The sequence below is a fragment of the Coenobita brevimanus genome, chromosome 107 (genome assembly GCF_032717465.1).
Source record: "Coenobita brevimanus isolate Jiangsu-jjx chromosome 107, ASM3271746v2, whole genome shotgun sequence".
In the NCBI taxonomy this organism is placed as follows: domain Eukaryota; kingdom Metazoa; phylum Arthropoda; class Malacostraca; order Decapoda; family Coenobitidae; genus Coenobita; species Coenobita brevimanus.
Window position 1 is genome coordinate 22,077,581 of NC_137060.1, and position 22,038 is coordinate 22,099,618.

At 42.2% G+C, this 22,038-nt stretch overlaps 1 protein-coding gene across 1 annotated transcript in view; it reads left to right on the top strand.

Annotated features, from left to right (window-relative positions):
* Positions 1-22,038, top strand: part of LOC145416718 (ionotropic receptor 93a-like) — a 390,485-nt gene that overhangs the window by 288,527 nt on the left and 79,920 nt on the right. The window contains exon 6 of the mRNA XM_080285648.1: positions 7,175-7,286. Coding sequence (XP_080141774.1) covers positions 7,175-7,286 — 112 coding nt within the window. The remainder of the gene's footprint in view (positions 1-7,174; positions 7,287-22,038) is intronic.

Genomic DNA, 22,038 nt, shown 5'->3' on the forward strand with positions numbered 1-22,038 from the left:
CAGCCATTGCTTTAACAATAAGACTGTATTAATATACATACTGTGAAGGACATTGTCATTAAGACCTCTTGAATTCTGTGACCAAATATTATATTTGTGCTGGCCTTACGATACGTGTGGTAAGCCTGGGAGTAAAATATTGCCAAATCAGGTGATTTCTTTCTAATATACTTCTGTCACATCTTTAAGGAAAAAAGCCTGTGAGGAACACCATTACAAAAAAGTATTTAACATAAATGCATATATATATTTATCGACGATTGTTCCTTTTGTTTTTTCCCATAGTAGGCTTAACTAGATCATAAAATACAGCAGCCAATCAAGGTAACCGTTATAAGTGACGAAGTTCATTCATAGAATTCTACTCCTTGCTACGGCAGGTTACCAGGTATCGCCAACCAGCCACTTGGCGCGTAGAAGGTTCGTATGTCCGCGTGTTTGCGTGCATCCGGCACCATGGCGGCAGCTTCGCGGTGACCGTTCTGGTTGAAGGTCTACATATGTATCGTCAATCGGCTGCAGTTCACGGCGACGTGCCAAGGCGAGAAACCAGATAGTGTGAAACCGGCCTTAGGAGACTTCCTAGAACCTCTTCCCTGGTTCATTATGCCTACTTCATCTAAGCAGGCACATAAACCAGTCTTCGGCTACACCTCCTCGGTATCAGCCCCACCCTCCTATTTTTTTCCCACGGGATCTGTTCCTGCATTGACAGGTTTTTCCTCCGTGGATTCATCTTCCTCATGAACCTATATTCGTTCATGAATATATTTTTCATTTGCACTTACTTTGCCTGGGAACCTGTTTTCCTGAATGAACTCATTTTCACCACATCGATTTATTTCCACCCATGAACTTTTTTTTTCTTTTAATGCATAAGAAACGAGATCAGAAGCTTAAAGGCCGCAAAATTTTTCCTTCTTAAAAAAAAAAATCAAATTCAAGACCGGCTCATTTCGAGATGTCTGGACACATTATGTTTAAAAAGTCCGAGGTCATAGGCAGAGTGAATTACAGACTGAAGAAGAGTTTCAGAGTTGCCTGTGCCATCCGTAAATGACTGGATGTAGTTTAACTCTTGCATAGTGGGTTGGATAGAAAAAGTGTGAAGCGTGCTGTCAGATGGGTGCTGGTCCTCCTCTGTACTGAAGAAGAGATGCAAGCAGACACTTTGAAGAACAGTGACCACTGAAATAACAATAGAAAATCGCTAAAAGTTAAACACCGCAACGTCGAAAAAAAGAGGTTGGAGGGAGTCAATGAGAGGAGGCGAGATGATTAGATGAAAAGCCATTGATTCCATCCTGTTTAAAAGAGCTAAGATACAAGTAAATGTGTGTGTGTGTGTGTGTGTGTGTGTGTGTGTGTGTGTGTGTGTGTGTGTGTGTGTGTGAGTAAATTGGGAGTGTGTCGTCATGTCTCGGCTACCCCCCCTTTTTTTTGGAGGGGGGGAAGCAGCCTCGGTATATAGATAGATATGAGGAAAGCCCCCTAACACATGAGATCTGTACTCCACACATAGGCCAAATAAAACCCCGGGACAGTTTCAACAGGTGTCTGGGGGTAATGAAGGCATGGAATCAGCTCAGCTCACCTAATTTCTTGCGAGCAGATTTTGTTAGAGAGGTATTGTGATCTTTCCATGATAGGTTTAGAGAGAATGAAACGTCAAGGATACTAAGAGAAGATGAAAGATTGGTCTGTATATAGTTGAGTATTAAAGGTCACTCCTGTAAATGTAGGGAACAGTAATGTTATGGTCTTCGAGAGAAATGAAGTCACTGAATGTACAGTGAGGTTGCCTGAAGAGGAAATGGAAAATGTGAGTGCATTTAAGTACTTGGGTAGTGTGACGAGTAGGGATGGAAATTTGGAGGAAGAAGTGCTTGAATGGGTGCAACATGGAAAAAAAGGTTGCTGGTTCTTTGAAAACAGTAATAAGAAATAGAGGAGTAATCATGAAAGTACAAAAGTCGCTGCATGATATTATTGTGATGGCAAATCTAACGTATGGAAGTGAAGCTTGAGCTTTGTTGGAAGGACACAAGTCAGGTGCTAAAGCAGTGGAAATCAGTTATTTGAGAGGAGCATGTGGATTTAAATGGAGAGACAGACTGACAAATGAGGAGGTGAAGGTGCATTGTGGTGTGGATGTGGATGTGATAGAAACAGTTGGGAGAAATACACTGATGTGATTTTGCCACGTGGAGAGGATGGAGAGCGAGAGACTAACGAGGAGAGTGTATGTGAATGAGGTTGATGAGGGGACAGGGAGGGGGAAGCCAAGGATGAGGTGGAGGGATGGAGCGGAGAGGTGAATGAGAGTGGGGGTGTGAGCTTGGGGGTGGGAAATGATTGAAGCGTCTGGCAATAGATAGGTAGACAGACTCCTGTGGAAGATTTTGCCAGGTCAAAAGATGAAGGAACTGAGGTTTTTATGTATTACAACAGCAACTTTTCCTTTACTCCAGTCAGAGATATGAACCAATTAATAAATCAGGTATGCCATAACGTTGTCCCATGATTGCTAAATTAATTCCTGTGATGGACGCTGTGAGACGCGGCTGGGGATGTCAGAGGTGGAGTCATCACCATATTAGTGGGTAGAGTAAAATATGCAGCTCAGACGACCATTGATGAAAAGAAGGAAGGGAGTTGGTGACAAGACAGAACCCTGAAGAACACTAGGACTGCACGTATAAACAGAAGGATAGAGAGCATAAGAGGCCTATATGCATATTAAAAATTAATACCACCGTGAGTTAAAATCGTTTTGGATGTCAAATGCAGCGGCGCAGTTTTCGCCAAAATCCCGAAAGGAGGAGAACTAGGCGTCAGAAATGATGGTTACAAGACTTCCAGTAAAGTATCCTTGAGGGAACCCATACTGACGATCGGAAAGATTATGACAGCAAACTGTTGTATAATTTTTTAATAAGAATAGGTTTGAAAACCTTAGGAATACAGGGTATTAAAGCAACTGGACGACAGTCAGAGGACAGACGGAATGAGGGCAAACTTCCAGCAAGAAAGAGAGGTACAAGCCAAGGAACAAAGGCGAAAGAGATTGTCTGAGCAGGATGTCAGCACAGAAGCACAGTTCTTGTGAACAACGAGACCCCAACAGGCCCGTACATCTTGTTAATACTGTGTGCAGTAAGGACAAAACTACAACCTTTGAAGATATTTTAAAAATGTATGTCATAAGGAAGCCAGAGGGGAGAGAGGATGGTGGAACTGCACTGAAATTGTCCAAAGTGAACTGGAGGAAATTGTCTGGGCGAAGTGTTTTATTTAAGCTGAAGAAACCTCTACAGAACCATCAGAATGGAAAAGAGGAGAGAAGGAAGATGAAGTAAAGTTGTTAGAAAGGTTTTTGACAAGATGCCAGTAGTGAGAAGAATCTTAGTCAGAGCGTTCAGAGATTTAGTACGAAAGAAATTATTCTAGTTGGATGAAGAACAGACGTGGCATGATTCCAGGCAGAAACATAAAGCAGAAATGATTCAGGGTGGATGCGCGCTGGTACCATTTGTAGCCTAGGCCTCCTCCTTGTTGTGGATATTATTATAAAAAAAAGTCATAAACCAATGCTTTCGCTTTAATCAGGGAGTAAGAAAAAATAATGTATGCTTCCAATCCAGAGAGAGTAACATCCATAACGTGCTAAGCACAGTCCGATGGTTCTGGGTTATGGAAGCAATAATAATTTCAGAGAAGCACTGCTTGAGGGCCTCTAAATCTGCAGATCCAAAGTACTACAGTTGCCACTTCTTGCGGGGGTCCACAGGATTTGCTAGAGTCATAAGACAGGTTTAGGTGAAAATGTTTTAACTGACAGAGCCTGGCAGAAAGAAGGGATTAATAGAATAAACAGAAGGATTAGTTGCAAGGAAAAAACCAAGCATGTTGGAACTCTACAAGTCAGTAAAGGATATAGGTAGGGTGCTGTACAAGCTGTTCTAAGTCATCAAAGATAGAAAAGATATAGGCTTGCTCATCAGATGGATCAGTGAATGGAGGGGGGAGCAAAAGGTGGTGGTGAACTTTGAAATAACTTGGACTGAAGATTTCAGAGACAGGAGAATTGGAAAGAACGTGTTCTGTCTTAGAAGTTAGATAGTCAGAGCATTTTTTTTTTTCTTTTTTTAAGTTGGCAGGATTACTCAGCAAATTACAGAATAGCCAAAGCCAGAGTACAGAGAAGTCAAAGGAATTACGTTCGAGAACACAAGAGCATGATATGTTGTTGCATATACACAACAACCACTTTCGGCTTTGAAATAAGTAGAGAGAAAGTAGCAGGATACAGAAAAATGTATATTGTCAGTTTCCTCAGAAAGCTAAGTCTCGGTGGGGAACAGAATGTGAGGTTTAGATGAAGAGACGTGATGTTCAACAGAGAGGAATTCAGAGGAAAGGCCGCGAATATTTTAGAAATTAGTAGTAGGCTTGCAGTGGTTTACTGTATCTCGCTTGGTCGTCATTCGGAGAGGGGTGGATGGTGGGGGCATTTATGACCCCCATCATTCTCGGATATCCGAGGCAAGAAATTTTGTTGCCATTACTGAAATAGATTTTGAAACAGAAAATGTGGTGTGGAATATACTTGCAGCTTAGTGTTGACAGCTAAATGAAAATATGTAGGAGAATATACTGGTATACTCCACGCATTACAGGAACACTGAGCACGTCACCAAAGGGGAACAATCAGGAACTAATTCTGAGGGCTGGTGAAATAGGAGGTCCATCTCTCCCTATCACTGCCAGTCCATCTACCCCAGCTGACTGGTATTACAGTGTAATCCCATGGGCATATTTTCATCATTGGCACTTTTTCTATCCATTAACGCATTTCACCCATGGACCTATTTTCCATAGGACCTACTGTATTTTCCCCATTGAACCTATTTTCATTATGGTCTTACATGCCCTCAAGTACCAGTTTGCTTCCCATAGAAACACCAAATCCCCATTTGAACATATTATCTCCCTTGGACCTATTACCTCCATGAACCTATTTTTATCCATTAGACCAATATTCCAGATTAGGCCCAGATGGTTTGGTATATATATTCTAAGAAACCTATTTCTCAGATAGACCTATTCTTACCAGGGACCTGTTTACCCCTTGGACTCACTCAACCCACCCACCTACATACGCAAACCCTCAGGCACTGTTGTGTCTCAAAAGTATGGGGATGACTCAGGAAATTTACACACACACACACACACACACACACACACACACACACACACACACACACGAGAGAGAGAGAGAGAGAGAGAGAGAGAGAGAGACAGAGACAGAGACAGACAGACAGACAGACAGAGACAGAGACAGAGAGGAGACAGTAGACATAATGCTATAGATATTTTCGTCTGTGCTTCTCGAATCTCAACAGTATCGAAACTGTTGGCATATATAACATACATTGATTAATTTGCCATATGCTAATTTCAGCTGGTATGAAGAAGGTACTTAGAATACCACCCCAAAGGGTTATATCGATGTTGACCTAGGAGGCTTTGTAGCATCTCTTCCTTATCTGGTTAGTCTCGCATTTGGATTCATATTCTGCCCTCATATTGACCTGTACACCCCCATTTCTGCCCTGTTCATATCAGAACTTTCTATGAAACAGAACAGTATCAGCACACTGTCTTCTGCTCTTTGAACAACTTACTCTTTACCAGCCGCCTTAGTGAAGCTGGTATGGCTTTCAGTTTGTGTGTGTGTGTGTGTGTGTGTGTGTGTGTGTGTGTGTGTGTGTGTGTGTGTGTGTGTGTGTGTCTGTCTGTCTGTCTGTCTGTCTGTTAGCATGATAAATTTGCAACCGCTCAAGACATCATCACAAAATTTTACAGGTGTGTAGTAGGGATGATAACCTCGGACGAGCTCGAAATTGGTGAAAGCAGGTCAAGGTCAAGGTCATATTCCGAGCCGCGCTAGATATATATATCGGCTCGCGGGTGGTGTGATTTCCCACCTTGGAAGTGCCTCTATTATTTGTTTATTTATTATTTTTTTAAATTCCGCATCGATAACGACTCTGCATTCTGCATCCTATCCAGCCTACGAAATCATGTACCTATACATTCCATAGTGTCGTTAGCCTTGGGGCGTCAGTTTTATATCATTCCTCCGACAAGGACAGTAACTATCACTCCTGTTTGCTTGTTTGTCTGTCAGCAGGATTACTCAAAAACTAAAGGAGAGATTTGGACCAAATTTGGTGGGCAGATACCCCATGTCCCAGGGAACAATCGATTACAGATTCTGGATCCTGAAAACGCTCTTTCCGAAAGCCTAATCATTGATGAGAAACCCTGCCCCATTATGAAAAGTGGTTTGGAAATTACGTTGCCTCTGTCGGAGAGATACGCTCCACTGAGGGCCCCTCTAGTTTTTGCTGCAACTGTACTATTTTATTCAATTTGGGATTGCAACCTAGTATTGAGGGGGTGAGGGCTGTAACTAACCCCTTCCTTTCAGAAAAGCTCCCCTGTGCTTAATTGTATTATCTAGAATTAGCAGGAATAAATTGAATACGGCGTCACAGTACTAGAAAAATTAATAGTCCTACTTCTACTACTTTCACTCTTGTTTTTATACTTGTGCTGTTACTTTAACATTCATATTCCTGTGACTCTCAGTAGAATAAAATCGCCTGGAATTCGTTCGAATAGTCCACTAGTGATTGTACAAACCTGAAGAGGGTTAATACTAACGCATTGACGTTCCTGTGTTACTTTCAACGAAATCAGATGAAATGGCATTATCATGAGCTGAAAAGCAACAGATTTTCAGATTTTTTGTGTTACCCCTTAAACCTAACGACGCCATTTATACCATATTCTTGCTACCAGTAGACGGTTTTATTCAGGTCAAAAGAAACGGCGAAATAGATAGGATAGTTGTAACAATCAGTAAGCTCTTATACACGTGAGGTGTTTCTTAATACCACAGCATCCACCTGGAGGCAGTACAAATATAACTTTACAAAAAATTAGCTGGTTGAAGTGATTGATACCGTCTCCATTAACCTTCTCGTGGTCGGGATAACTTTAGTATTTTGTTTCTTTTATCACCAGACTTGTTATCTCATGTGAGTAAATCATAAGAGCCTGAATTTCAATGCGGTAAACTTAAAAACGTCCACCAATCCTCCAGAATCGAACCAAGGGCCTGCTCGGGGTCACCGCCGCCCGTCTGGTTTTCCGGGAGCAGTTTACTGACATGGAGCTGATCAGGAAGATTGTGCAAGGAGACGTTGCATACTTCAGTGAGTAGTAGTAGTATTGGTGGTATCTATATTGGAAATGAGAGAGAGAGAGAGAGAGAGAGAGAGAGAGAGAGAAATAGATTGATAGATAAGAGCCATATTAAGGGCACGGTTCTAAATTTCGTAACACTATCTTGTTAATTATTTTATCTGTACATTATAGCTCAGTATCTGTTCAGTAGGATATGCGTGCCTTCTCCCAGTCCTCTTGATCTACATTCAATCCCACCTTGGGGCGAATACTTGTGAAGATGGAGTAGTATGTCAGTTCATGTGTTCTAGTCTGTTTGCAACTTGTAGATACTCCCTCGATGATTTATATATATTCCGTTACTCATTAACACATGAACTACAACAAAAATTACACATGCATTTCTCACGCAACACTCCAAAAATCCTTACAGCAGCAGAAAGGGCAATTTAGTCTAAAGGCTAATCATTTTACCTTGCTTTGTGTCAATGAAAATTTTTGAACGATTATTCGAATAATCGAAGTACTTCATTTTTCCTGATCTTCAAGCTTCGATCAAGTCATATCCATAACGGGATAAAACTGTTCGAGTTGATCCAGCCCCATGGCCATGACCTTCTAGTTGTTGTTCGCAAAATAAAGGATATTTATTCTTGCCCTATTATCAATCCTTCCACCAGATTTAGTCCATACTGAATCAGAACTGTTTGAGTTATAGGGTCGATCATTTGACTTCGCTCTGTGGCCTTTGTCACTGACCGATTTTCCTTAAAACAGAATCCACTTATTCTTTCCTTACCCTGAACTATTTCAGTGAACTTAGTTTGAATCACATATAATCGTTTTAAGCTGACCTTGCCATGTAACCTTTAAATCACATATAATCGTTTTAAGCTGACCTTGCCATGTAACCTTGACCATTGACCAGTTGTTCTAATAAAATTATTGTTTAATCCACTGTGTGGCCATGAACTACTTTACCAAGTTTGGTTGCAATCGGATCAACTCTGCTTTAGTTATTATGTTGTAACACAGACACCAAACATTTGAAAATTGACTTTGTCCAGCGACCTTGACCTTTAATTGGTTATTCTTAGAATATCGTCGCCATTGTCCTATCGCTAACCATTCCACCAAGATTTGTTAAATCAGATCAGACCTTTTTTTTTCATTTAGTTGGCCTAGTTTTGTGACCTTGAGCTTTGGCCTGTTTTTCTTGAAAAAAAAAAAAAAAAAGTCAACCCTGTTGCTAAACCTCAGCTGATCTACAAAGTATAGTTAACATCAAGTTAAAACTGCTTGAGTTATTTTACTCACACACACACACACACACACACATACACACACACACACACACACACACACACACACACACACACACACACACACACACACACACACACACACACACACACACACCACTAGATGTTCCAGCGTAATGTCTATGCACTGATGTACAAAGCTTTTATTTAAGTAGAGTACTGGTAGTGCTGTAGTTACGAAGGATTTAGTGCTAGGAGTAGGCTGTAGGACCAGTCGAGCAGGGCAGTCCTCCCAAGGTGGATGAAAAGCTGATGACAAGGGGAGCTGGAGCTCCCGTTTCATCAGCCATTGGGACTAGTTCCTGACCATCCACCTATACTGAGCTTTGTCAGTGTTTCGGTTACACAGAGAGTAGGCCAGCATGCTCTCCAATACAAGTTTCTCTAACTATCAACATGCACAGTACACACTATACTACCTTTTTCAAAATTAAAGAAAAATGGTGAACTGTAACCATGCCTCGGAGTCCGCAGGGTGGGAGGGACCATAAATGCCCCCACCATCCGCCCCTCTCCCGGTGATGACTCTACATGCCCGGAACCACTGTCTGACTCACTTCTTCATTTCTGCATCATTCCTCTAACTTTCTCTCTCTCGAACACCACCTCTCCTCCTCTAAACCTTCTCTTCTTAACAGAGACTCAGCTGTCTGAGGCAACTAACTGAAAGCAAACCCTTTTCTCTATCCTCCTACTTTCTCTATACTCATTTCGAAGCCAAAGGTGGCTGTTGTGTATATGTACGCAAGGACCTATCTTGCTCTCGTGTTCCTGAACTTGATTCTTCTGAATTCTCTACTTTCTAGCTTCGGCTTTCCTGTCATTCTCTGACTAAATATATCTGCGCTGTTTACTGATCTCCTGATTCAAATGACTATCAAAAATTGTTCGACTATCCTACTTCTACAATGGAACACATTCTATCCATTTCTCCTTTCTCTGAAATCTCCATTCTAGGGGATTTCAATCTTCACCACCACCTTTGGCTCTCCGCTCCATTCACTGATCCACCTGGTGAACAAGCCTACATCTTTTCTATCCTTAATGACCTAGAGTAGCTTGTACAGTACCCTACCCGTATCCCTGACTGCATTGGAGAGAGCTCCAACATACTTGACCTCTTCCTTGCAACTAATCCTTCTCATTACACTGTTATTCTTTTCTCTCGGTTGGGCTTCTCCGATCATAACCTTATTACCTTAACCTGTCCTATCGCTCCAGTACGGCCTGTGGACCCTCCAAGGAAACGTAGTCTGTGGCACGTTGGAGCTGCAGATTGGGAGGCCCTCAGGTAGTACTTCTTTGATTTTCCCTAGAATGATTATTGCTTCCACGGCTAGGAATCATTCGAGGGTGCTTTGCACATTACGGAGGTTATTCTCTTGGGTATGGAAGCATGCATTCCCTTCTCATATCCACTGACTAATGCAAGAAAGCCTTGGTTTAATTGTGCTTGTTCTAATGCTGTCTCCAACAAGGAAAGCTCCTATAAAAGGTGCCGGAGCCAACCCACCCCTGAATCTCATCTTTTTAATGCTTCTGCCTGGAATCGTGCAAAAAATAATTTCATCTGTACTAAATGCTCTCAACTCTCCAACTCGAATTCTTCCTGCTCCTTCTGGCACCTTGCTAAAAACCTTTCTAACAACTTTACCTCATCATTCTTCCCTCCTCTTCTCTACCCTGATGGATCTGTAGCTATTTCTTCAACTAATAAAGCAGATCTCTTCGCTCTGACTTTCTCCTCCAATTCCACCTTAGATGATTCCAGAACTGTTCCTCCATCACTTCCCCCCTCTGACTTCCTCATGGCTGACATTAAAATTTCTTCAGCTGATGTGTTTTCTGCCATCACTGGCATCAATACTAACGAGGCATATGGGCCTGATGGGATCTCTCCTGTTGTCCTCAAGAACTGTGCTTTTGTGCTTACACCCTGCCTAGGTAAACTCTTTCGCCTCTGTCTTTCAACTTGTACATTTCCTTCTTGCTGGAAGTTTTGTCTCATTCAGCTAGTCCCAAAGAAGGATGACCATTCCCAACCCTCAAACTATCGTCCAATTGCTTTAACATCCTGTGTTTCAAAAGCTTTCGAGTCTATTCTTAACAGAAAAATTTTAAAGAATCTTTCCTATCACAACCTTCTTTCTGATCGTCAGTATGGGTTCCATCAGGGACGCTCCACTGGTGATTTTCTCACCTACCTTTCTGACTCCTGGTCATCCTCATTTCGGGACTTTGGCGAAGCCCTTGCCATTGCACTTGACCAGTGGCGTAGCGTGGGGGGGGGGGGCACAGGGGCGTTTGCCCCTGGTGCAAAATTCTTAGGGGCGCAAAATTAAAAAAAATAATAATAATAATAATAAAGCAGTGATAATAAATAAAAAATAGCGCGCCATACCCTTCATACAGAAAATCTCTCAATGTTCGATCATTCTACACAGTTTTTCAACATGATAGGGGAAATAAACGTTGCCACGTAACATTTACATTATTTTTCTCGCTAATTACAGCCATACTGTCCTCATGTAATCTTTATCGGTGAATTACATAATGCTTATTAATAGCGTGATTTCCCGTTTGAAGATACCGGTACTGTAATGTTCCATAACTTGCACAAAAAATCATATTTAAAAAATTCATAATTTCACCGAGTTGCAAGGGCGCCTAGATAGCCTCGCTTGTCCTCTCCTACCCGCCTCGTCTCCGTGATGTGTGACACTGATACGTTGTGTAATTTTTAAAATCCACCTCACGCCTAAAGCATACCTTAAAATGCATATGTGTATAGAAGATTTTTTACTCAGAATGACATATATTTTCACCTCTACAAATATTTGCAGAAACTCGTGTTATACGTTGTATTTATGAAACATGCTGTGGCCTCCGTTATTTGTGCATGTGGCAACAATGCGATCGCTAAATTAAGATCTGTCAAAATCTCAAAATACCGTCGCCAAGTAATGTTCCCGCCAATTTAGTGTTGCAACACCAACACAGAGTAAAACATGAGTCACTTTCTTTGTAATACAAGATCTTGGGTCTTGTACCCCTACCTTGGGTTCTTGGAGATTAATTCGAAAAATCACGCGGATTTTTTTTTAAGTCCAAATAAATATACACATTAAACCTGGAAAATATATTTTAACTTTAATGATTAGTATGAAATGTTCGTCTGTAATCATTTACTACGCTGGGTGGTAACCATATAACCAAACCATACGTGCTTCCTACGTGTCACCAAGTGGGTTGGTGGAGGATTAGTCCCCCTCCCCATAAAACAAATAACTCAGTCAAATGGCCACCCCTTACAGGATTGTGGCGTCTGGCAATAGATAGATAGATAGATAATAACGTGTACGCACCCTGTGAACTGTGTGTGCAGATGCGAAAGTGCTTTCCTTTTGATGAAGAAAATGTGCTGGCATTACTCAATATTTTTGATCCAATAGTAGCTCTATCTCCCAGAAGAACAAAAGCAATTGCAATATTGGTGATACACTTCCCTACTCTCGTAAAGGAGAAAGAGCTTGATTCTCTTCAGGAACAATGGCAAGATCTGTTGCATGCCAGGTTAACTCTTCAGCATCTCAATCAATCAGCAACATATTTCTGGCATGAAATGCTTGGAATTTCTGCTGGGAGTAATCAGTCTAAATTTGAATGTCTTTCAAGAATAATTTGTAATCGTTTAGTTCCACTACATTCTTCTGCGTTAGTTGAGAGACTGTTCTCACAAATGACTATGCTAAAAACCATGGCCACAAACAGATTGTTCACCCACACACCTGTCAATCGGTTGTTTGTAGAACAAGCCATCGCTTGACAAGAAGTACTGTGCTTTGAATGGAAACCATCAAAAGAACTCACCAGTGACATGAAAAATGACAATATTGGCCAGCGTTATGGAGGTAAGAGTTGCAGCACACAGCAGGCAACACGTATCCTGCCGACGAGATCGAAGTTGCCAGTGGCAGAGAGGAAAACACACAGGTTTATGTACAGTAATTCTATCTATCTATCTATCTATCTATTGCCAGACGCCTTAATCCCTTATACGGGGTGGCCACAAACAAATCGCCTCCACGTCACCCTGTCCCCTGCGATTTCACTGCCCTGCTCCCAATTCACACCCCCTTCTCTCATATACCTCTCCACTCCATCCCTCCATCTCATCCTTGGCCTTCCCCTCCCTCTCTCCCCCTCCACCTAACTCACATACACTCTCCTCGTCAGTCTCTCACTCCATCCTCTCCACATGGCCAAACCACCTCAGTGTGCTTCTCCTAATGCTTCTTATCACATTCACATCCACAGCACAACGGTCCTTCACATCCTCATTGTCAGTCTCTCCATGTGACTCCACAGGCTCCTCTCAAGTAACTCATTTCCACTGCTCTCACTCTTGACTTGTGTCCCTCCAACAACGTCCAAGCCTCACTTTCATATGTCAGAGCTGGTATCACAAAACTGTCATGTATTAACTTTTTCACTTCCATGCTCACTTCCCTGTTTCTTATCATTGTCTTCAAGGAACCAGCAACTTTTCTTCCTTGTTGTACCCTTTCAAGCACTTCACCCTCCAAACTTCGATCCTTACTCATCACACTACCCAAGTACTTAAACGTACTCACAATTTCCATTTCCTCATCATCCAACCTCACTGTACATTCACTGACTTCACCTCTCTCAAAGACCATAACTTTACTCTTCCTTACATTCACCTTTAAATTCCGTTTCTTACACACTCTCCCAAACTCATCCACCAAGCCTTGCAGCTCCCCTTTGTCTTCACTTAACAAAACAGTATCATATGCAAACAACAGTAGCCTACAAGGAGTTTCCTAACACTTCCCTCTCTCATTAGGGCCACTCGAACATCCACTGCCCTACCTTTTATCTCTTTTATAACCCCATCCAAATACAGATTGAACAACCATGGAGACATGACACATCCGTGTTCAGCTCAACCTTTAAATAGAAAAACTAGCCCAGTTCACTGTCCACACACACTGCAGCCTTAGCACCCTCATACATACTCTTCACAGCATTCAACAACTTCCCATCTACTCCATATATTTTTAATACTTTCCACAGTCCTTGTCTGTCCACCTTGTCATATGCTTTCTCCAAATATATGAAGGCCCCATACAACTTCTTTCCCTTCTCTAGACACTTTTCCACTAAAGATCTAAGAATGAATATTTGATCTACACAACCTCTTCCCTTCCTCTTCCCTTCCTAGTCTCCCTGTTCTTCTCCAACTAACTCCTCTGCTGCATAAAAACCTAAAAGATGAGTTGAAGGAGCTATACCCTTATTTATATGTATATATAAAACTTGTTACGTAAATCTTGTTTTTTTTTCATACGATCTTGGAGATTTTAGGTGAGCCAAATTGTATTTTTCTATTTTCCCCAGTGGCAACCCTGGCTGCAGCCAGTGTATGCGTGTGCCGATGAGTTCGATCGTTTGGTGAATTTTGTTGTTTTGGCGTGTTGACAGGTTAGTTTTTTTTTTTTTTTTTTGATAATTGTTTTGCTGATGCGGTTGTCATGTCTTATTCTTCGTTCTTCTGTTTCAACTATGATATATATATATATATATATATATATATATATATATATATATATATATATATATATATACAGGTACAGTAGGTTCGCACAGTGCGCGTCATCACAGCGTGCGATTCGCATTGTGTGCGAGTGACCAAAAATCATAACCAAAAACCCTTGAATGCGTGAGTTTACTGCACAGAACGCGAGGCAGAGGCAAGGAGTGGCTCAAAAATACCATTTTCTATTAGTGCGCGACCACCCCTCACACAGCGTGTCACGTGTCGTCATGTTGATGCTCAGAACTTCCCGGGCATTCTACTGCACAGCTTGGGGCGTAATTTTACGGTGAAGGACGCAGTTGAATTTCTCCTACAAGCCTGGCACCAGATTACACCTGCAACTGTGAACCCTGCGTGGTGAATGCTCATGCCTCACTTATGCACGACCCAGGAGACGGCCATTCAACCACTGGCCGAGGCTGAGGCAGCAACACTGACAGCAGCACAAGCTGTACCAAGTTTCGAGGACGTTACATTGGCCGATATACAAGACGTGCACACTGCTACTGAGGAACAGCCTCCTGAGGAAGTGTTGCAATGGATAGACGAGGCTGATGCAGAGCCCAACGCCAGGCAGAGTCAAGTTGAGCAGCCTAGTGAGATGGAAGGCAGGACTGAGCTGTGTATGTCAAACATTAGCAAGATCCTTGCTGCCGTGGATAAGCTCAAGGAAGAGGTGAAGGAACAGGAAGTGAGCAACCTAAGAACGGAGAAACTTCTGGTTGGTATTGACAAATTCTTCCGTTTCTACACAGACATGCACAGGGAAGAAATAAACAGGAGAAGACAGACGCTCATAACAAGCTACACACAGCGGGCTCAAGTTGGTGAAATTGCAGAACCAGCGACATCGTCTGCTCCTGTTCCTGTTGAGGATGAAGAGGATGCAATGTCAGAGGTGTCAGCATTGGACTTTGAAGGGTTTATGGCCGAAGTGAGTGACTTTGATGCTCCTGGGGAAGGTGCTCAAGAGTAGTCTGTGGAGGGAAATGTTGGTGTGGTGGGAGGTGCGGTGGGGAGTGCGGCGCTGTAAGTGTTGCCGCACCTCGGAGCCCCTGTTATTTAAGGTCATCAGGCCTGTTGTCTACTGTTGTTAAGGTGACTACCCATATTTTTGTTATTGTAGCTATAGCTTTAGTACAATGGCCAAAAAATGTCCAGGCATGAGGGGGTACTGCCCATTTGTAATTATTCCCATAAGATTATGTATTCCCAGTACGCGAATTCCCAGTGCGCGAGGTCGTGGACCGCCCAATCTCTCGTGCACTGTGTGAGCCTACTGTGTATATATATATATATATATATATATATATATATATATATATATATATATGTATATATATATTTTGTATATATATATATATATATATATATATATATATATATACAGTATATATATATATATATATATATATATATATATATATATATATATATATATATATGTATGTAATTTTCTAATGGTTTAAACAATTACGAAAGTGAAAAAATAATTATACAATGAAGTATTTTCTTAAAATACATGTGCTTGAGGGGTAAAGGGTTCAATTACTGGACTGGTGAAAGGGTCTCAGGGAGTGCTAATGGGAGACGGGTTAGGGGGCGCAATACTTTCCTTGCCCCGGGCGCTGGCAACCCACGCTACACCACTGCACTTGACATCTCAAAGGTTTTCGATCGAGTCTGGCATAAATCTTTAATTTCCAAACTGCCCTCCTACGGTTTCTATCCTCCTATCTGTGCCTTCATCTATAGCTTCCTTTCTGGTCGTTCTGTAGCTGCTGTTGTAGACGACCACCTTTTTTCTCCTACATCTATCTACAGTGGTGTTCCTCAGGGCTCTCTCCTATCACCAACTCTCTTTCTTTTTTCGGCAATGATCTTCTAAGCTATACATCTAACCCTGTCCACTCGCATGCAGATGATTCCATCCTTCATCATTCCATTCGGTTTCTGCAATGTCCATCTCAGCAGTTACTTGAACAAACAATAGATGAGGCTATGGCACACGTAATGTCTGATTTGGCTCGTATCTTTGACTGGGGTAAAAATAATCTTGTTGTTTTTAATGCATCAAAGACTCAGTTTTTGCACCTGTCAACCCATCAAAATCTTCCACAGGAGAACCCACTAATGTTTAATAATATTCAGCTCAACCCCACGTCATCCTTGAACATGCTTGGGGTTTCATTCACTCGGGATTTATCTTGGGAAGATTATATTACATCTCTCGTAAAATCTGTTCCAAGAGATTAGGTGTGCTAAGCCGACTCCCTGCCTTCTTTACCCCTGCACAGTTGTTGACTTTATACACGGGTCTTATTCACCCACGTTTAGAGTACAACCCTAATGTGTGGGGAGGCACCCCCACATACAGCTCTTCTCAGTAGGGTGGTGTCAAAGGCTTTTCATCTCATCAACTCTCCTCCTCGTACTAGCTCCCTCCAACCCGTCTCTTCGCCGCACTGTTGCCTCTTTATCTCTTTTCTATCGCTACTTCAATGGTCACTGCTCCTCTGAACCGTCTCCTTGCATCCCTCCACCTCTACGACGAGTGCGTAACACCCGTCTAGCAACAAATTTCCATCCCTTTTCTGTCAAACTCTCTAATGCAAGAGTTAACCGTTATTCCCAGTCCTTCATTTATGCAAAAGGTCAACTCTGGAACTGTCTCCCTCTGTCTGTATTTTCTACTTCCTCTGATATCCAGTCTTTCACACGCAGTGTGTCCAGGTATCTCGAAATGAACGGATCTTGAATTTGACTCTTTTGTTTTGTTTTTGTTTTTTATTCTTGGAAGGAACTGTTTTCCGGGCTCAGCCTTTGGTTCCTTCTTCATGGCACACGGACACACAGACACACAGACACAGACACACAGGTAAGTAAGTAAGATAAGTAAGTATTTATTGACCACAATATCCATACACATACAAGATTTCAAACAACAATAAACCTTAACATGATAAACAGCACATCAGATATTAGCAAACAATTATGGTCCACAAAACAAGCGATGTATTAAAGGGTTGATCAGTGCATCTATATAGCCTTAATGAAAGGTAGAAATCATTACACTTCTGATTAGTAACGTAACTACAATATGACAAATCACGTTTTTTTACGAAAAAAAAAAAATCACAGTGATATATCATTGTTAGAATAAGAGCATACAAAATTAATTAAAAACACTTTAAATAACATAGGTTATGATAAACATTATACTGTAGTACACACCGGCCAAAACAGGAAAGGACCTTATACACTATCTCCTCAATAGGAAACTGAGCATCGTCACCAAAGATTTGACTCCAGGAAGAAAAGTTATATCTTGTACGGTACGTGCTGAGTCAGTGGACACACCTCCAGTACATGCAACTCTGTTTGCACAGCACCACATGGACAGAGCCGCTTTGCTACCGGGAGACGTCCCTGTCCACGCCGATTCCAACGGCCCGTCTCAATCGCCAGATTATGACTGATTACCCGCAGCCGACTAAATGCCATTCTGTGTACCTCACTAGTTTTACCACGACATTTATAGATTTCGTGAACTGTTAAGGTAGGATTCAGCACATTATAAATTAGCCTTCTAGAAGATGTGAGTTAAAAATTGATTGCTTTAAAGATTCAATGCCGACTTTAACATCATCAACAGAATTATTACTTAATCTCTTAATGTGTTTACTTGTTGGTGTGTTAGCCGCCATGGTCAGCCTGACGGCGTGCACCCACGGGTCATCGGGCGTACCACGCCTCTCCCCCCACAGTCGCTGGAAAAGCTTCCTCTGCCTTGCTAGTACTAAAGATTTCAGTGGCAGGCACTCTAGTTCCACGTAACAAACGTCCGTGCACGCCGTCATATGAGCCCCCAGGTGCTGTTTAATACCCCCGTTATACAATTTTTCCATTGGCCTCAAGTTCCCATTGAACCAGGATTCACAGCTATATAGGGTGGTTGACATTAAGGCTGCTTCAAACATCTTCATTTTAACGTAAAATGGTATATCTATATTCTTTTCAAAAAATGACACAAATTTCAGAATGTGGCACATTTTTCCTTGTGCATGGGCGGTAATGGCGGACGCCAGGGTCCCGTCGCTTGTGAACAGGCTGCCCAGATACACATACCTGTCACACCACTGCACGACCATCTCAGCAAAGCAGAATGGCTCACGATCACCCACTGACGCATGGATTGCAAAGAACTTGGTCTTAATATTATCCACAACTTCGCTCTACTAAAAATAATTTCATCCATACTAAATGCTCTCAACTCTCCAACTCGAATTCTTCCCGCTCCTTCTGGCACCTTGCCAAAAATCTTTCTAACAACTTTACCTCATCATCCTTCCCTCCTCTTTTCTACTCTGAAGGTTCTGTAGCTATTTCTTCTACTGATAAAGCAGATCTCTTCGCACAGACTTTCTCCCCCAATTCCACCTTAGACGATTCCGGTGCTGTTCCTCCATCTCTTCCCCCCTCTGACTTCCTCATGGTTGACATTAAAATTTCTTCAGCTGATGTATTTTCTGCCATTACTGGCCTCAGTACTAACAAGGCATATGGGCCTGATGGGGTCCCTCCTGTTGTTCTCAAGAACTGTGCTTCTGTGCTTACACCCTGCCTAGGCAAACTCTTTCGCCTTTGTCTGTCAACTTGTACCTTTCCTTCTTGCTGGAAGTTTGCTCTCATTCAGCCAGTCCCAAAGAAGGGTGACCACTCCCAACCCTCCAACTATCGTCCAATTGCTTTAACGTCCTGTATTTCAAAAGTTTTCGAGTCAATTCTCAATAGAAAAATTTTAAGGCATCTTTCCTATCACAACCTTCTTTCCGATCGTCAGTACAGGTTCCGTCAGGGACGCTCCACTGGCGATCTTCTCACGTACCTTTCAGACTCCTGGTCATCCTCCTTTCGGGACTTTTGCGAAAGTTTTGCCATTGCACTTGACATCTCAAAGGCTTTCGATCGAGTCTGGCATAAATCTTTAATTTCCAAACTGCCCTCCTACGGTTTCTATCCTTCTATCTGTGCCTTCATCGCTAGCTTCCTTTCTGGTCGTTCTATAGCTGCTGTTATAGACGGCCATCGTTCTTCTCCTAGATCTATCAACAGTGGTGTTCCTCAGGGCTCTGTCCTATCACCTACTCTCTTCCTTTTATTCATCAATGATCTTCTAAGCTGTACATCTAACCCTATCCACTCATACGCTGATGACTCCACCCTTCACCTTTCCATTCGGTTCCCGCAACGCCCATTTCAACAGTTACTTTAACAAGCAAGGGATGAGGCTATGGCACACCTAATGTCTGACTTGGCTCGTATCTCTGAATGGGGTAAAAATAATATGGTTGTTTTTAATGCATCTAAGACTCAGTTCTTACACCTATCAACTCGACAAAATCTTCCACAGGTATACCCACTAATGTTTAATAATATTCAGCTTAATCCTGCATCATCCTTGAACATGCTTGGGGTTTCATTTACTCGGGACTTATCTTGGAAAGATCATATTACATCTCTTGTAAAATCTGCTTCCAAGAGATTGGGTGTGCTAAGCCGACTCCGCTCTTTCTTTACCCCTGCATAATTGTTGGCTCTATACAGGGGTTTTGTACGCCCCTGTGTGGAGTACAACTCTCACATGTAGGGAGGCTCCCCACATACAGCTCTTCTCAATAGGGTGGAGTCAAAGGCTTTTCGTCTCATTAACTCTCCTCCTCTTACTGACTCCCTTCAACCTCTGTCCCTTCGCCGCACTGTTGCATCTTTATCTCTTTTCTATCGCTACTTTAATGGTCACTGCTCCTCTGAACTGTCTGCTTGCATTCCTCCACCTCTACGACGGGCTCGTAGCACCCGTCTAGCAGCAAACTCTCATCCCTTTTCTGTCCAACTCTCTAATGCAAGAGTTATCCGTTACTCCCAGTCTTTCATTTATGCAACAGGTCAGCTCTGGAACTGTCTCCCTCTGTCTGTATTTCCTGCTGCCTATGATCTCCAGTCTTTCAAACGCAGTGTCCAGGCATCTCAAAATGATCGGATCTTGAATTTGGCTCTCTATTGTATTTTGTTTTTCTCTTGGAGGGAACTGTTACTGCGGGCTCATGGCCTTTGGTTCCTTCTTCATCGCATAAAAAAAAAATGCCATTATTTACACAGAACTGATTCAGAAATGTAAGTTTATGTTCCATCCCGCATCGCGTTGTCTAGAGAAGAACAGTATCGTCCATAAGGACAAGGAGATGAAGCCACTGTAAACACACACACACACACACACACACACACACACACAAACTTGAGCGCACGTGCTTCTATCTGTACAATATTTTGTACCGCTTTCAGTGTACATGGGTGTACAAATACAGTTGCTATATTTCAAGCACTGGTTTAGGGGCAAGTCCCTTCTCCAGTGATATAAAATGCTGTTTCTCTGCCCTGTAGATTAATTGCCCTCTACAGCTAGCAGAACACGGTACGGACGTTTCTCTTGTAGGCTTAGGTTACTGACGCAGACTGTTTTAACATTAAACTGTGAATAAAGTTTCTGTATAGGCATCCACACTTGAAAGTATGGAAGCAAGTAATTTCAAGCAAGCTAACTTGCTAACATTGTTACTTTAACTTGCCATTTATGTGTGTAGGTATGATGCAACTAGTAATTTCCCAGATAACTGCATTTTGATGCTGAATCTAGTGCTCTTTACTTTTTTTTCTGCACAGATCGTCTCTGGCTACACCCCGTCAGGGTCCGCACCTTACTCTCCCGGTTTTCCCACCTACCTACTTGCATCCCATAGACCCATTCTCCTCCATGGACCAATTTTCCTTTTGGGCCAATATTCCCCATGGATCTATGTCCCTTTGGACATATTTCCTTTATCTTATTTTGCTCTATTGCCTATTTTCACCATGGATCTATTTTTCCCAATGAAATATTTTCTGCTCAAAGCAAAATACTAAATCTTAACATGGACCTGTTTTCTCCAAGGACTTTTCTTACCCATTGATGTTGTTTTCACCTGGGGTCGTTTCCCCAACCACGTATTCCAGCATGAACCTATTTTCCTACATTGATTTATTTCAGCCATGGACCGATTTACACAATGAACTTATTTCCCCCATACACTCACCTGCCCACCCAGTAAATCATAAACCAACCCACACACCTAGAGTAGTAAGCCTGTTTCCCGCATGCCTTGCAAGAAATCACACATCCACCCACTCCCCTACAAACCATACTCTTCCATCCACAAAGCTGACCCATTCTCACACTCATCCACATACCCGCCCCATCCCACGCATTCATCCATCCATTTCACCGACTCTGCCCAAGCCACCTATCTTACATACTCTGCACACTCCACATGTTCACTCGCTATGCTTACCCACCTTAACCACACCACTCACCCACCCACCCACTCTACCCTCTCCACCCAGCCACCCACAAAGCTTCCTACCTGACCACCATGGATGACTTGTAACTCCCATCTCTCCCCCAACACAGAGGATTAGCTGCATTACAATGGTGAATTTTGAGAAAAGTCACTTAAGTAAAGGCTCTTACCTCTCTGTGAGCTTTCCAGTGATGTATGTTATCTGCTGTAGGTTTCCTAATTATAGACACTCCATTTTGGCGTCATTTTGGCTTTTTTCTTTTTTTCCATCACCATGGTGGTGATCATCCAGAAAGTCAGTTAGATAATATCTACTATTTTTTAAGTGCCTTTACAGTGATTATGCAAGTCTAATGTTGCTTTAATAGTTTCTGAAATAAGACAATTGTTCTCGAACACCTGCATAATCCACTGTGTGTCCCTGAACTCCACCAACTTTGGT